The sequence below is a fragment of the Gastrolobium bilobum genome, unplaced genomic scaffold, assembly GCF_033153095.1.
Source record: "Gastrolobium bilobum isolate Gb01-03AN ecotype WA unplaced genomic scaffold, APGP_CSIRO_Gbil_v1 utg29162, whole genome shotgun sequence".
Lineage (NCBI taxonomy): Eukaryota > Viridiplantae > Streptophyta > Magnoliopsida > Fabales > Fabaceae > Gastrolobium > Gastrolobium bilobum.
In genome coordinates this window covers 35,182-53,567 of record NW_026898816.1, presented here as the reverse complement: position 1 = coordinate 53,567, position 18,386 = coordinate 35,182, and the positions used below count along the sequence as shown (strand labels likewise).

At 35.9% G+C, this 18,386-nt stretch overlaps 1 protein-coding gene across 1 annotated transcript; it reads left to right on the top strand.

Annotated features, from left to right (window-relative positions):
- Nucleotides 1-16,165: 16,165 nt before the first annotated feature.
- LOC133284354 (protein MAIN-LIKE 2-like) lies at nucleotides 16,166-18,082 on the top strand. The gene has a single exon (XM_061481356.1). The coding sequence runs from the start codon at nucleotides 16,166-16,168 to the stop codon at nucleotides 18,080-18,082; it is 1,917 nt and encodes a 638-aa protein (XP_061337340.1).
- The last annotated feature ends 304 nt before the right edge of the window (nucleotides 18,083-18,386 follow it).

Genomic DNA, 18,386 nt, shown 5'->3' with positions numbered 1-18,386 from the left:
GTTGTAAAATGTATTATGACTTGATTGATGTATATGGTGGTGTGTTGGTAGTTTAATTGATGAAATTAAACAATGACTGGAGTGTGTAAATCTTGAAACAAACCTTTGGCACCCTTTAGGTATACCCCCCGACCTTAATGGATACAATTAAGGAAAATTGTTGTAAATTGTAATTATGAGTAAGTGTGATGTGCCAAGGTGTTGTGGAAGGATGATGGAACTATAAGGTTGATTAAAATGATTTGAAGACAAATTATGGGCATTTTGGGATGCCTTGGCCGAAATTAGGGTTTAATGTGGGGATTATGTTTTGTTGTTTATGTATAACTTGCATGACAAGTTTGTAATGATCATTGTGTGTATGATCATGTATGCTGAAGCCTTTGGATCCTATTGTGGAGGATTGAGTTTCGAAGCTTCTCAATGGTAGCCTTTGGTCCTTGACCCAAAGTATTTCGGTAAGTTAATGTCTTACTTTGTTGTGTACTTGTAGGGTTGTAAAACAAGTTTCAAGGTCAAGGTTCCCATGGAAAATGTAACGGCGATGATCGGAGAGACATAACTACTGTTTTTATGTGAATTTGTGTTTTTTTATTATATATTTATGTGTTTTGTTTTGATTGATGTGAATCGATGTTGATGGATTGGATCGACATCGGAGGCATGGTGTATAAAAAGAGAACAAAAAGAAAATAAATCGCATGAGCAAAAATTCTCGAGAAAAACCTCTCCCTTTGTAACAACTACTTTATGATTTATGTTCCATTTTGAGAGGAGAAGCATAGAATAACTTCTAGGCTAAGCGAGGAGAGAAGAAAGAGGAGCTAAAAAATGTTTCAAGGTCAAGGTTCCCGTGGAAAATGTAGCAGCGATGATCGGAGCTACGGGCATTGTTAATAGACACGGAAGACAGCTTCGCTAGAATAATCATTTCACCGGCGAGTTCACCATCATCGGTGGTGGTTCAGGGTTAAGGAAGATAAATAGTTTCAGGATTTTTTTTTCTTTTTTATTCTTTGTTTCTCCTTTTAAGCTCTAGGATCCTGTTGGAGAGAGTGCGCTTTTTCACCATTGTGACCTTCCCTGCCATTGACAAGGAGGATTGCTTCTATGAGTTTAACAGTTGATTTATTTTGTCCAGCACATATCCAAAAGAAAATCCTTCTCCACAGCTAAGGCATCCATAAAGATTCATGGTTTTCTAAGGGCGGCCCATTATCTTCCTTTGATGGAGTAAGGGATTTCGTGTCTTTCCTTTTGGGCCAGGAATGGAAGTTGTCGTTAAGCTTCTTATAATCAATCGATAGTGTGTTTATCGCTCTAAATCGCTTGATTCTTATGCTAGGGGATTCGTCGCTCAGCTTTAGGTTTTATTAGCTTTTTGAAGTGAGCATGAAGTCTGAATTGAATAGATACTGAGAAAGCATCTTTCGTGATGAAAGTTGCAAGTTCGAATTACCCACACGCTTGTGATACAGAGGTATTCCAATGTATTTTCCCAGGTTGGATATAATTTGAAATTCTATGTGACCATTAATCTCTATGTCTCTATTGTGTTTTACATTTTAGGAGAAAAAGACTTTTATCTTCTCCCTACTTACTCGCAGACCAGACGAAGAACAGAAAGTATGCAACACCTTGCGAATAGTCATAGCTTGATCTGTAATAAAATTGAAAGTTACCCTCTTTAACAAGCCCACAGTATATAACACCTCACATTTCTAAGTTTAAATATTAAATGAGAATTAAAGAGAAGAATTAGTGAAAATCCTCAGTATAAGGCCAAAATATAATGAAAAGGGTGAAACGGTAATTAATCATGCACACAATCCGAGGAAGATAAAATTGAGTAGAAGGTCTCAGATGATAAAAAGAACCCTGGAAATGGATTCAGAACGAAAAATCGAGTGGATAGGAAAATTTGGGAAAAATTTATGAATAGTGAATATCCGGTGTAAAAATATTGCGGTATAATTATACCGATAAGCGTGAAATTTTTATCAGTATTTTTAGGAAACAAAAATATGACATGAACAAGAAAAATACATAGGTCATGAATTCGTGGTTGAAATTAGTGATTGATTAAAGTTAAATCGCGTGTGGGACCCACCTATGGCTTAAGTGACTTAAAAGTCACAATTACATGTCATTTTCTCTCTCCTCCCTCTCTTCTTCCCCGCGCATACAGCCCCTCCCCCTTCCATTTTCATTTTTTTGTTGGTTTTGTTTGATTTCTTCATAACTTCATCAATTCTTAACCAAATCGGACGATTCTTGTCCTAAAATTCGATGGAAATCACCATCCGAACCTGTTCCACCGATTAGTTTCCCTTGAAACCCTTTCTATGGTGAGAAAAGAGCCATATACAGCCACGACTTTCTTGGAGAATTTGTGATTTTGGGGTTGATTTCTTAAGCCATTGCTTGTGGAGTTCTAGGAGGAGTCTTGTGACGTAATTGTGGGTAAGTTCCAACACCTCTCATGGTTTGATTTGATGATTTATATTTATGAACCCTAAACCTTGAAATTTTGATCTGTGATGTTAGAGAGCTCAATTGGGAAAAGTTTGTACATGAAAGTGTCTTAGAATAATGTGTATTAGCTATAAATGCCATGAAAATTTTAGGTGAAAAATATGGATTTTTAGAATATTTTTGAGGTGTCATGACTTGGATTTTGGAAAATGTGTTAAGATGTTATTGGTGAGTTGTTGGATGATTATATGTTGATATAATGGTATTGTGTGAAGTGTGGAAAGGTTGTAAATTGAATGAAATCTCTTGGAATTCCATAAGTACCAATTCGGCCCTTTAGGGAAGTGTAGGGATTTGATGTTGTTAGTCTTGCTTGGATGATGTTTCCAGTGTTTAACGGTATTTAGATGGGTTGTGTGGTGGTTGGAAAGTGAAAGAATCAAAGAAAAATAATAAATAGTGTTAAGGGTCATAAAGGGTCCTAGAGTGAATTATTGAGCAAAACAACGTTTAAAAGACGTAAAATGGAAAAACGGCACTTGTTATAGCCTTGGGACAACCTAAGGGTGTATAATAAAATGAGAAAGAAAATTTAGAAAAATGCCTAAGAAGGCTGAACCTACCTAGTGTAGAAGTGAAAATTTGACGTTTTCGCATTTTGATGGATTTGTCGTGTACTGACGGTTCGTACATGGATATTGTAGGTTGTCGTACGTCGACTTGAACCCCGAACCGTGAGTCAGTGGATTGCCCTTGGTCCTGGACCAAGTGGATTGAGGTAAGTGGTTAGATCAATGCATGTATAATTGTAAATTGGCATGTGTTGTATGAGTTTTTGAGTAATTGAGAATGTCCTCTGTGTAGGCATTCTGTTGAATAACGAGTTTGTAAAATAAGCTGCTGCGGAGCTAAGTGGAGAAATATATTGAGGTAACCTCTTGGTACTGGGGCTTGTTCCCCTTGTGTGTTCCACCATGCCAGTTAATGGTATTGGTCGGAAATGTATATGAGTAGTGTAGAACAGCATGAGCATGCATGTAGTATGTATAAGGGTACTTAGATACCGAGTCTCTGGCCAGTAGACAGTGTAGCCTTCGGACAGTTTCGGACTTCCACTGAATAGGTCTCCGAGAGGGAGTTCTAGTTGACCTAGGGTTGTGGTGTGTGATCCGGATAGGAGCACACTAGGAAGTCTCGGGTTATATGGATGGAAGGGGTACCTTGGTTATGGTTCTTGGAACACGCCTTGGATGAGACCCGTAGGCTTATATGCCGAGGACATTGCTTGGTATTGGTAGCTACCATTCCAGCTTTGTCGTATTTTATATCCCGATATTCCCCAATTTCTGTAAATCCCTTGCTATATCCCATTTTGAAAGTGGTTGTTTTATATTATTTATATGCATCGAAGTGAACCATTGGGCGGAGTTTTCTCCAGAACCTCTGGGTTACTGAGATATATTCATATATCTCACCCCGTCTTGGGGCCTTTATTTCAGGAGGTAGCAGTGGCGTTGGAGCGGCGGGCAAGAAGCCCGTAGGGTGATTAGTTGGAGCACTCTCTTTATTTTGCATTTTTTTGGCCATGTGGCCTAGGCTAGACTTAGGGCATGAACATCTCATATGTATGTAGGATGAGTTTCATTGGCATATTTGTTCATGTTGTTTTGCCTAAGTCTAGTAGCTATGTCATTTAAGCTTATGTTTCGATTTGTAATTAAAGTTGTAATATTTGTAAGTTGTAATGTAAAGTTGAAGTTGTAAGTTGTAACATGTAAGTTAAATGTTGTAATTGTACCTTGGATGCATGGTGTATTATGATGGAAGGGCCTTAGGCCTATTTTAGGTTTATGATTACTTGTATGTTGAGAATTTGCATGAAAATGGACTTGGTGATTTAAACAAGGTAAGGATTATAAAGTGAGCTATATTATGTAGGGTAATATTACTCTCATGTAACATGAGAGTAGTTCTCTCATGTTACAGAGAGAATCCAAGTAGGGCCCGCTATTTAAAAGCAAAAAAGAAAAAGAAAAAAGAAAGGGCACGATTTTCGAAGTGAGAGAAAAGGAGATAACTACCTCATGTAAAATGAGAGTAGTATTTCCCTATTATGTAATAAATATAAACTGAGTTGGGTTGTAAGTGCCCCAAGACATTGTTGGTTCTTGTGTGTGCCACCCATTGGATTATTAGGTACATTTGAGGTACTCGTGAGCTTATGCAAATTTGGGGATTTTAGGAAAAACAAAGGAAACTCTGGCGAATTTTTTGTAGAATTGGCAGATTTTAGACGAACTTCGGGAGAGCATATCTCCCTCCACAGAGGTCCGATAGGGACATTCCATACGCCATTTTGAAGCTTGAGATGTCCCCTACAATATGTCAAAATATTAGAATATTATGGGTTGAAAAAAGCCCTGTAGGAGCCAGTGAACACTGACTGTCCAGGACCCTCTTATGCAGGGGCTGTTTCTGGCAGTTTTTGAGAATTATATTCCCGCTTCGTTTCTCAGTCAAATTAAGCTTATGATATATCAAATTGAAGGTTGAGGTGTCTAGTTTGTGGTGTAAAAATTTGAGAGCAATTGGATGAGTGTATTGTCTGCAGAATTAATGGTGTGAGGGATGTTTAGAGCTGTTTTGGAGTTAGTTGGCAGTTTTACTTGTCCAATTTCAAATGGCGATAACCGGAGCAAATGAGCTCGGAATTGAGCGTGTGATAGCTTCCTAGAAAGGTAATTAAGTAAGAAAAAATATAACTAGAGAGAAAAGTCTGGTTTGGTACGGTGTGTTCGCAGAAAAATAATTAGTGAACCATGTCCGAATAGGTAAAAATGTAAGATCGAGAAATTGGCTAAGTGGGTTTATGGGGACCCCTTAGTGACTTATAATAAGTAAAGTAATATGTAAAATTAGTTAAAATAAGTATTCCGCAAGAGTTTACAGTTATGATCACAACTTTTAATTATTACTCTTTTTATTGTTTTAAATGCTCGCGTAATAATCAGAAAAAGTTTATTTGCATTTTTATAAATGAATTGTTGTGATTGTAACTGCGCTTAATATCATAATTAATCTTAACAATACCAGTGTACAACGGGCTGTTACATAGTATGTAAGTCCATAATAAATTCTGTAAGGGCCTTTTAGTTGCTCTTTTGCCCAAGCGACTAATAGAGCCATTATGATCCCTTACAGGAACCAGCAAGTGATGAAAATGACTTGTCCACCTACACTCCAAATTCTGTGCAAACCTGATGTTATCAATGTTACATTTGATTGGTCCTGTTCACTCCTTCTGAATTGTCATCTTTTATCCAGATATTATAGTTAATAAATTATACAAGTCTTTTTGTGTGGATTAAATTATATAAGTCCTATCTTCCCATTATGTAATTTATACCTTTTTATTTATGTTATTTATTTTCAAAGAATTTAGAAACTCTTAAATTTTTATGTTGATTGTAAATGATGTCATTTTCATATTTTTATAGTATTACTCTTCTTGCCTGGTGACATTTTTTAATCAATATTTTATTTCAATTAATTGTATTGTATCTATATTTATCTCATACATTTAAATATGTTTGTCTTAAATATTTTTGTTATCTTATACTTTCAAGATTTTACTTAGGAGCCAATTTGGACGCATGATAAAATATATATGACCTAATAATATAAGGTCTAATAAAGTCATAATATTTAACAATGTTTTTTTTATAATATATAAAAAATTATATTGTAAAACTATTTATGTTTTGTGATACACGATAAATATATATAGAGAGGCTTTTGGAGAAAAGTGTTGTAAAATGTCTTATGACTTAATGGATGCATATCGTGGTGTGTTGGTAGTTTAATTGATGAAATTAAACAATGAATGGAGTGTGCAAATCATGAAACAAACCTTTGGCACCCTTAGGTATACCCCCCAGTTTTAATGGATAAAATTAAGGGAAATTGTTGTAAACTGTAATTGTGGGTAATTGTGATGTTCCAAGGTGTTGTGAAATGATGACAGAGCTATAAGGTTGGTTGAAATGAATTGAAGACAAATTGTGGGCATTTTGGGATGCCTTGGCCGAAATTAGGGTTTAATGTGGGGATTGTGTTTTGTTGTTTGTGTATAACTTGCATGAGAAGTTTGTAATGATCATTGTGTCTCGTTACTTTTTATTTATTTATTGAACATACAAAATATATTAATCCTTTTTTATGACCACGCACTGATGTTCAACGTTGATGTATGGTCACCCATCCTCAAATGTTGTAAACATCATATGGGTTTTCGAATAACTATGTTATCTTAAACCTTATGCAAATGTGAATTTATTTTCAAATAAATTATTTTCTCTCAAAATTTTAAAATTAAAATTAATTTTCTACTTACTTAATAAATTTGTGTTCCTCATTGCATCGGAGGATACGTCGGAGTGGAATTTTTTCGTCAAGCAAAAATAAAACTTTTAAAATTTTGTTTTCTTTTCTTGTATAATTTTAATATCTTGCTTTGCTTGGGTTAAACGAATATTCTAAAATTATTAAAAATTTGCACAACTAATTTAAGGTAACCATTTTTTAAATGGATGTATCTTGTGAAGGAGACAATTGAGAATCACCCACTGATTGTCGTCCATACAACTGTTTGGTGTTGGCAGAGAACGAAGTACGAAGCTTAATGTGATGGGCCTCGTATGCCACCTTGCATGGCTTGATGGAGTGAAGTTGGATTATGAAATTGAATAGCGCGCCTCAGATCCCCATGTAATCCAGAGATAAAAAAAACTAGCAAGGACCTCGTCTGGAAATTCAGCCACTTGATTGATTAAGGCTTCAAATTCCTACATATACTCCTTTAAGGCTCCAATTTGTGTGAGCTTGGAAAGAACCCCCTTTAGATCCATGTAGGCTTCAACACCAAATCTTTGACATAAGGCTATCTTAAGGTCTTTCCATGATTTCAGTGACCCCCCTTTGTACAGCCATGACACCATGGTGAGACTGCTCCTTCCATTTTGAGTCCTGCCAACCGAACTTTATACTCCTCAGGTACATGTTGCAATTCGTACAACATCTTTGTTTTGAAGAACCAGTCGTTCGGATCAACACCGTGAAATGCCGGAAACTCCATGCGAACAAACTTAAAGAAGGATCGTGGGTCATTGTGGTTAACCCTAACATTCCCTCGCCCATTGTTGTAGGACGCATCTTCAGGCATCGACGACGATTGTGGATCCCCTTGCATGCGAGGTTCACTCGAAGAAGAAGATTGATCCTTCTGCCGTCTTGGATCACGAACACGACTTTCCACTCCCAACAAGACTGCATGAATTTGTTACAATTGATTGTTGATAGTGGTGATTTGAATCTGATTTTCATCCAAGCGTTGCTCCATACAAACTTGGAAAGCCCCAAACTCTTCTGCAAGATCCTGCGCTCTCATGGTGGAAAGTCTTGGAGAAGCCAATAAAAGCACCAATGATAGAGCGTAGCTCTAAGAAGGAGTAGAAAAAGAACAATGTGGAACATGATTTTATTACTCAATGCCTTTTCCTTTACAATCAGTCCTCTATATACTGATACAATACTCAACCAACTTGGTTTACTCTATTAAGGCCCATACAAATATTGGACCATTACATCTTAATGCTATACACGAAAGTCTAAGGCCTAGCTTGGGGCACTTGTTAGCCTCTTGGATCTACCCTTTACTGTATCATCCTTCCTGTGCATAACCAGACTCCCGAACCTTGATTCAAAGACCAATTTGCTAAAATAAAATATTTTCTAATTTTTTCTAAATTAAATAAAATTGATGGCGACACCATATTTTTATTATTTTTGAATAAATTTTGGGTGGTTACACATGTTTTGGAAACCTCAATCTCAATCTGATAGATCTTCAAGAATTGAAGCTAAAATAATGGAATACATACTTGCATAATTAAGCATTAGGCAAAAGACAGATGTCAAAACATTTTCTTTATAAGGGATTTTTGTGAGGGGCCAAATTATATATATATATATATATATATATATATATATATATAGGTATAAATATTTTAAAATTCATAATTAAAATAGGTATTATCATAAATGCAAGCTTCTTCAAATTGCTTAATGGACTAACACACCTGAAGAGCTTCCATGTGTGACAAAATAGTATCACAATCTCAAATTTGATCATATAAAAAGACTTGGTTATCACTTTAATATAATCCTGCAATAAATGGAACAGTTGTAAAAGTTATTGATTAGTGTATTGTCAGCAACCATGGAACAAAACAAGATTAATTCAAGGCATAGAGTGACATGACACAAAATAACCACAATAAAGCAGAAGCAATTATTGAGAATACTTCAACATATATATATATATATATATATATATATGGGGCAAGATCATCTTACACCGGTGTAAGAATGATAAGTCTTACACCAAATCATAACCATTGATTTTGTGCATCTAACGGTTAAGATTTATTATATCTCACTCATTAATTAATTTCTAAATCTCAATAAATTTCAACCGTTGGATGCACGAAAATCAATGGTTAAGATGTGGTGTAAGATTTATTATTCTTACACCGGTGTAAGTTGATCTTATCCCTATATATATATATATATATATATATATATATATATATATATATATATATATATAATGATCATATAGAAAATATAAAGCATAAATCATTTCTTCCACTAGAAATGCCAAATGATCAAATATTTACATAATTACTTGGTTACCACAAAATCATATAAAGATAGCATTCTCCTAGAAGAGATCATTATCATTCTTTTAGCATTTAGAATATAGAGATCGATAAAGCCAAACCTACATGTTGTAAGATCAGTACTACAACCAGACAGTGATCAAACAGGAATACTAATCATCAAATCTAGCAAAACAAACAAAATGGAGGGACTATTAAAATTTCAAAAATTTATCGGCAAACCTGAACTGAATCTAATTCAACTTTACGCAAAGCATTCTCAACTCCCTTTCTATATTCCCTAAGGGGGCGTTTGGTACTCAGATTCTTTTTGGGTTCCTTAGAAAGTTGGCTCTGAAGAATTGGAAGTCTATGTTTGGTAGCCAAAATAGCATCATTTTTTGGGGAATAATGTTGCCTGTTATTTTCAATTCATGTGTAAAAAATGGTACGGAGAAAATGTAAATAACTCCATCGAATACATAGTTTATTGGTTTACCCGGGAAGTAAAAAAAGGACCAAAATATTGTGGACGATAATAACCCTGCTTTTTGGTGTAATATCTGTAAGCAAATGGACTTCGTCAAATGAAATGGTCCGTCGTTCTACAAGGTCGAAGCTATTGAGTACGAAGATCTAGGGTACTGTTGTTCGATCAGGTAAAAAACATCAAAGTTTTACTATTTCTAGCTATAAATAGAATAAGACTTTAACAATTCCAGAGAGAAAAAGAAATTTTTTTTGATGTGCTTGCAGCAAATGGTTGCTTCTTCAGCTGGAAAATGAGTAGAAGAAGAAACAGAGACAACAAAACAGAGAAATATAAAGAGAGAGAGAGAGAGAGAGAGAGAGAGAGAGAGAGAGAGAAATTGAAGGAACAAATATAAAATGGCAATTGGGTCTAGTTAGAAACCATTAACTACTTAAACAAACAAACTTCAACGGTTGTTCTAAATGCTGATCTATGAATCAGACACATTTTCTGTTACACAGATGTGAACCGCGTCATAGGGTGTTTTCGTATGTCTTGTTCAACGAATCTTCGTAAACCCAGATCCGTTTCTTTTTTGTCTTCACGAAACAAATGGATTTCAACTATGTACAAAGATATTTTTGAAAGTTTAACGTTGAATATATTATAATATTAAAAAGTAAAGGGGAGGTTATTTTCGCATTCCCACTAATATTTCACAATCAACCAAACACACACTTAGTAAAATAAACCACAAAATCCTGGGAAAATTTCGTCATACCAAACAATTATTTAAAAACATTCCAGCAAATTATATTTTCAATTATATTCCAGTAATCTATTGTTCTCAGATAAATAAAAATTTCTTTTCTACCAAACACCCCATAAATATTGTACCTTTGGATAGTACCTACACAAAGGAAAAATAAGTTGATAACATATATATATGTGTCTAACTAGAAGAATATTTCAAAGGCAAGGAATATAGCACTATAGAGAATGTATTTTATGACCATTGACTATGCAGGGGAAGAAAATACCAATGTCCATAAAATGTTAGCGTGCTAAACAAGAAACTAGTTGGTGAAATATTCTCCCACTAAAGCACTCTTTAAATTGTTGAGAACTTGTTTAAAAATATTACCATATGTGCCAGACTGAAAAGCTAAGAGAGACAACATAGAGAAGAGAGTTCTGTCTGATTAAATTGAAATGCCCAAGGAGGGATAAGATTTCAATCATGACAAGAACACAGAGTTTCTCAAATAGGTGGTTAATTATAATTTTGGTAAATAGATAGTTACTAATTATGAATTGTCAAAACAATGGTGCCATATTATGAATATTTCTGCGTGTTTATTCTTCCTCTACTAGGGTAATTATATACATAAATGAGGACTCTAGGTCCATTACAAATTAGCTGTCAATCAACTATGAATAAGGAAATAAAATAAACTGTTACTATTTTTATTTAATACAAATCACCTATGATTATGTCAATCAACTACAAATAAGAAAATTAATCTATTTAATACAAATCTCCTATGATTATGTAACTGTGTAATCAATGATTAAAATTCCAACAATTGTACAACTCAACAAATATTATCTCATTTCAACACTCCCTCTCTTGGTGTATAGATATCAGTCATGTCCAACTTGCTAATTGATTTTTCAAACACTTTTCCTGATACAACCTTTGTCAAGATGTCGGCTAACTGATCTTCAGATTTGATGTAGGGAAATTGAATAATTTTTTGATCTAGCTTTTCCTTGATAAAGTGTCTATCCACTTCTACATGCTTGGTTCTATAATGTTGAACTGGATTATGGGCAATTTCAATAGCATCTTTATTATCACAATGTAACCCCATAGGTTGATTGTAGCAGATTCCTAAGTCTTGTAGGATGCTCTTAATCCACAACAATTCACACACTCCATATGCCATTCCTCTAAACTCTGCTTATGCACTCTATCTAGCCACAACTTTCTGCTTCTTACTCTTCAAAGTAACTAGATTGCCTTCAACAAAAGTAAAATATCCTGAAGTTGACTGTCTGGTAGTTTTATCTCCAGCCCAATCTGAATTTGTGTAGCCTTTAATTCCGGGACTATTATTTTTTGAGTAAAACAGACCTTTCCCTGGACACCCTTTTAAATACCTCAATATTCGATACACAGCAGCCATGTGATCCTCACTTGGGTTGTGCATAAATCTGCTCACAACACTAACCGCATAAGCAATGTCTGGCCTAGTATGTGATAAATAAATTAGCCTCCCTACTAGCCTTTGATATCTGCCAACATCAGTCTGTACTTGATCATGATATAAACCCAATACATGATTCATTTCGATTGGTGTTTCTACTGGTTTACAAGCTGTCATTCCTGTTTCTGCAAGTAGATCTAAAATATACTTTTTTTGTGACAAAAAAATTCCCTGATTTGATCTAGCAATTTCAATTCCAAGAAAGTACTTTAATGATCCTAGATCTTTCATTTCAAACTCATTTGCTAAATATTTCTCCAATAACTCCATTTCAAATAAATCATCACCAGTCAAAACCATATCATCAACATATACTATTAACACTGTTATCTTTCCTCCATTATGTTTTATGAATAAGGTGTGGTCTGCAATACTATGTTTGTATCCAAACTTCTTAATGACTAGAGAGAACCTGCCAAACCAAGCTCTAGGTGATTGCTTGAGGTCGTATAATGCTTTTTTAATCTACACACTTCATTTCCCTTCAAGTTGCATGTTTGGCGCCTGGTGGAATTTCCATATATACTTCTTCTTCTAAGTCTCCATTTAAAAATGCATTCTTTACATCAAATTGCTTGAGTGGCTAGTCCCTGTTAGCTGCTATAGAAATCAGAATACGAATTGTGTTCAGTTTTGCTACTGGTGCAAATGTATCTTGGTAATCAACCCCGTATTTTTGTGTGTATCCCTTAGCAACTAATCTGGCTTTATATCTGTCAAGGCTACGATCTGCTTTAAGCTTCACAGTAAACACCCATTTGCATCCAATTGGTTTCTTCCCGGTTGGTAAAGGAACTAGGTCCCACGTTGAGTTTTTCTGTAAGGCCTTCATTTCTACATTCATGGCTTCCTTCCAATTTGGATCATCCAAAGCATCCTGCACATTGTTAGGAACAAATATACTAGATAATTGATCAACAGATACAATATATGATTCTGACAACCTATGATTGGACATGTAGTTACCGATAGGGTATTTGACCTTAGAGTTTGGATCTGGTTCATAAAGCTGTTTTGGTACACCTTTATTTGGTCTTTGTGACACTTTAACAGGTAAGATGGGACCATCTATGCTAGTAATAGAAGGTCCATTTGAAGAAATAGTTGTAGGATTAGTGTTTACCTCAGGTATGGATTCAGGAACATCCAGGGACGATGCCTCAGTTATAGGTGTTAGACGTGTAGCAAAATCATTCGTGGGAGGGGTAACATCTAGTTCAGGAGTGTGTTGAAGAGTTATAATTTCTTCTCCAGTATAAGTATCTCCCCCTGAGGAGAAGTAACAGAATCTCCCCCTGAATAATATGGTTCCAATTCTCGAAAAGACACGTCCATGGTGACATGCATTTTGTGGAGAATGGGATCATAACACCTGTAACCTTTTTGTACATTAGAGTAACCCACAAATACACATTTTTTAGCACAAGGATCCAATTTGTTTCGTAATACCCAGGATATGGACATACACCGTGCACCCAAAAACATGAGGCTCAAGGTTGGGAATGTAAGGAATGGAGAAATAAGATTCCAGTGTCTGTTGTGGAGTTTTAAAGTGAAGGGCGCCGGATTGAGTACGGTTGATGAGGTAGGCAGCAGAAGCAACAGCTTCACCCCAATATGTTTTAGGTAAATTCATACCAAAAAGGGAGGCATGATCTGCTTCTAGTAGTTGTCTATTTTTTCATTCAGCTAGGCCGTTCTGTTGGGGTGTATAAGGGCAAGAGGTTTGGTGTCGGATCACCTGTGTGCTCAAGAAATCAATAAAATGGCCATCTAAATATTCCATGCCATTATCAGATTGTGGAATTTGAACCTTAGACTGATATTGGGTTTGGACCATGCTGTAAATTTTTTTGAAGGCATCAAAGACATCACTTTTGTGTCTTAACAGTGACAACCAAGTCATCCGGGTACATTCATCAATAAAAGTCACATAATAGTAAGCTTTTGAAAAAGAAGGCACCTTTGCAGGGCCCCAAACATCGGAATAAACAACTTGAAATGGAATAGAACTTTTATTAGTACTAGGAAAATAAGGAACTCTGTGACTCTTGGCCAATTCACAAGTGCTGCATTGAAATCAACATTATTAAAATGGAAAAACAACCAAGGAAATAACTTTTTTAGATAATTAAAAGAAAGGTGACCAAGTTTTCGATGCCAAAGCCAAATGGTAGCATGGGACTGTTCTGAACCGGTTGTTGCACATGTAGTAGCCAAAGAAGGATGGCTAGGATCAGGGACTTCCAAGAAGTAAAGCTGGCCACGTCTAACACCATAACCAAGAGTAGTCCGAGTGGGGATGTCCTGAAAAACACAGTGAGAGGGAAAAAAGTTACTGAACAGTTAAGCTTTGAAGTTAATTGGCTCATAGAGAGTAAGTTGTATTCAAGAGAGGGTACAACCAACATATAGTCTAGAAATAAGCTATCAGAAAGGGTTAAGGATCCTTGACCAGTAATTTTTGAGGTACCCCTATTGGCAGTGAAAAAAATAGATTGTGAAGAATTACAGAGATTGAACAACTGGGAAGAATCTTTAATCATATGATCAGAAGCACCTGTGTCAATTATCCAAATATTATTCCTAGACAATGTATAGAAAGCAAGAGACTTACCCAAAATAACGGATTGAGTAAAATTGGCAGCAGGGATAGGAGCATCTCTAGAGGAGACAATGGTCATGGCTTTGGCAGGTATTTTCTTTCGGGGACATTTATTGAAATCCCACCATTCAGGATACCTAATTAGCTCATAACACATCTGTTTAGAATGACCAGAATCACCACAATGAGAGCAAACCAAGGAGAAACTGCAACTAGAGAGATGCTTCGCATGGGATTTTCCAGACTGATGAAGTTGTCCAGTGCGAGAATTATGGGCTAGCAGGGTTGAAGATTCAGAGGAGGTTTTGAGATTGTTCATGGGAAAACAGAAATTCGAAATGGGTAACAGAAAAAGAAATTCGAGTTAGGCAAATTGAATAATACGATGTGGGAGGTTTAATGAAAATAGGTTCCTGGATCAGAAATACTCTGATACCATGTCAAAATAATGGTGCCATATTATGAGTATTTCTGCGTGTTTATTCTTCCTTTACTGGGGTAATTATATACATAAATGAGAACTCTAGATCCATTACAAATTAGCTGTCAATCAGCTATGAATAAAGAAATAAAATAAACTGTTACTATTTTTATTTAATACAAATCACTTATCATTATGTCAATCAACTGCAAATAAGAAAATTAATCTATTTAATACAAATCTCCTATGATTATATAACTGTGTAATCAATGATTAAAATTTCAACAATTATATAACTCAACAAATATTATCTGATTTGAACAAGAAACTAGTTGGTGAAATATTCTCCCACTTAAGCACTCTTTAAATTGTTGATAACTTGTTTAAAAATATTACCATATGTGCCAGACTGTAAAGCTAAGAGAGACAACATAGAGAAGCGAGTTTTATCTGATTAAATTGAAATGCCATCCCTGGATAAGATTTCAATCATGACAAGAACAAAGAGTTTCTCAAAATAGGTGGTTAATTGTAATTTTGGTAAATAGATAGTTGGTAATTATGGACAAGCAAGGAACAATGCAAAGCGGCATGGGGAAATTCTGACATTAACCATTGGGTTTTATGATTATTATGTTACATCACCCAACTTGATTTTCTTACTCACACAACAAAAAAGAGAGAGAAAGTAAAATGATGAAAGAGAAGGAAAAAAATGTGAACTCCACCTCTTTAATGTGTGTGTAAGAAAATAGAATTAGATTATGTCACATGATAAACATAAACCCTTAACCATTATGCTAAAATCAATTAGGCCATTTCAGCACAATCTAAAATATGTATTATATATTATGTGGATCCATAGGAAGAAAGCTGCTTTGAGAAGCCAAAGGCATTGGCTTTATAAAACATGCAACTATTTACCAGGAAGTGACATATGGCAACTCTGCACCTCAAATCAGCTATGAAAAACTTTTCAATTAACTTCCATAAAAAAAACTTTTCAATTTCCGAGTAGACGTTTCATGGTTTCAATCCATATTTACAACATTACTTCAGGCATATCAATTCCAAACAGCAACCCTTCGTATAAACAATTACAATTTCCATCTCTCTACTCTTATGGCTTGTATTTGACTATACATCAACAACTTTTCGTTTGCATTTTCATGCGGCCACTGTTCATCCCTGAACACTCTAACAATGGAGGCATCACCAGACACCGTTATCGAAGTTAGGGAAGAGCTCATGGTTTCACCCTCATCCGGTGGAAACCCAATTCGCAGAACTGCTTATTTTATCAAACCTTGTGTGAGTAGCATCAAGGAGTCAGCACGTGACTTTCTTCTTCCTCATTCCATGTTTTCTGGAACAGCCACTTCCAATCCTGACTCAAAGCTGCCACCAAAAGTAAGATATTGTGGATGGCGAAGCCCACAAGAAGAATGGAAAACATGGGTCCAACAAATGCAACCAAAATATGAATATCTTTGGATAAAAGCTGGGATAGACAAAGCTATCAAAGCTTCTACATATGAAATCCCAAGAAAAGATGAGTTGATTCTTGAGCTTGTTCAACGATGGTGTTCAAAGACCAACACATTCATCTTTCCTTGGGGAGAAGCAACCATCACTTTGGAAGATATGAAAGTTTTGGGGGGTTACTCGGTTATGGGAGCTCCTGTTTCTAGCCCTCTTGAGACCAATCAGCAAAAGGAAACCGAAGCAGAACTAGTTGCAGCAAGAAGAATCTTTAATAGCACTAAAGCAAGAAAGGTGCCACATAAGCCATGGATGATGCATTTCATGAAGAATGAAAGCAAAGTGGAGCACGAGGCCTTTTTGGTTCTGTGGTTGTCAAGGTTTGTGTTTCCTGCAACACGTGACGCCATTTTGAAAAGCGTTTTTCCTATTGCAATTCATCTAGCTAGAGGGAGTGAAATAGCTCTTGCACCTGCTGTTTTAGCAAGCATTTATAGGGACTTAAGTTTGCTCAAAAGCAATATCAACAGTGCCACAAGAAAGTGTATAGGTAGTCTATCTCTATGGTCTCCTTTTCAATTGGTCCAAATATGGGCTTTGGAGAGATTTCTAGCACTGCAGCCTCACCCACATGCAATTGAGCAAGGGCAACCAAGGATGGCTAGATGGCACTTAATAAAAATGCTGAAAAACAACAACTTGAAGTTGACTTTGGATTCTGCTGGAGTTAGAAATGGCTTTCTCTGGCGACCATATAAGAATTCTTCTATGGATAATGAGTCCTTTGGTCGCTGCTTGAGGGTCTCTGAGTTGGAGGGTAAGGGGTTTGTAGAGCTGTACCTCCCACATCGTGTTGCTATGCAATTTGGGATGGATCAGGACATTCCTGGCATGGTTGCTCGTTCTAACAAGGATCCTTGGATAAGTTATAGCCGGCCAATAATGGATACAAATTTGAGCATTGAATTATGTGCAAGCCAGCCATATGTTACTTCTAGGTACTATGATTGGTGGAAGCAATTAAAACCTGGCATGAAAGGAGATACAATAAAGGGTTATGATAATTATAGTCTGATAAGCACAAGCAGCTCAGATCATTTGTCACCTGCTTCATCTGGACAGGTAGAGGGTAAAGCTTCCTATGGCTCACCACCTGGTTTTACTTCCAAGTTTAAGAGAGTTGAAGTAGATGATTCAGATAAAGACGATCAGATGACAATTAATGAACTATTGAGTTCTAGATGTTTTGATGATGAAGTAGTTGAAAATGGCAAAGCTTTGTCTAGTCCTGAATCTGGTGTTTTTCCATCATCAAGGGTGGGTGATGTAACAGCTGGATCAAGAAGTAAGGATGTTCTTAGAGGATCAAAAAGAACCATGGAAGATGGTCAAATAGAAAATATTGTTGGGGAAGCAAAAAGAGCCAAGGATGATGGGGATGAAGCCAAAATTAAGAGTCCATTTTGTGATAGAAATGGTGCCCCTAACATGGAAGGGGAAGGCCATAGTCCTTGTACAGTAGACATAGCCTCTAATCTTGAAAACCGGATTTTGATGCTTGAAAAAGTGGTTGCTAAGCTTAAAGAAGCCAAATTTGGTGCTAAGGTTGAAAGTATTGGAGCCAAAGTAAAGCCATAGCACTCCTTGGTTTGTAGAAACAGACCATGAATCCTTTTTGGCCACTACAGAAACAGCTCCTTAATTCCAAGTAATGGTATAGAACAATTCGATTGATAACTTGCTATCTATTGTGGCCTGTTGTCCTGTTGATAGTCCTTTTTTTTTTTTTTGTTACAACCTGTGCTAGTTGCCTCTGTTTGTACTTTGTATTTAGTAGTAGGTGAATCAATGTGAAGGGAGTGGACTCGTGGCTATTGTACAGATCAAGGGAATATCGAAATCTTTGAAATGATTGGTTTTGTTGTGGTGAAGAACATAATCT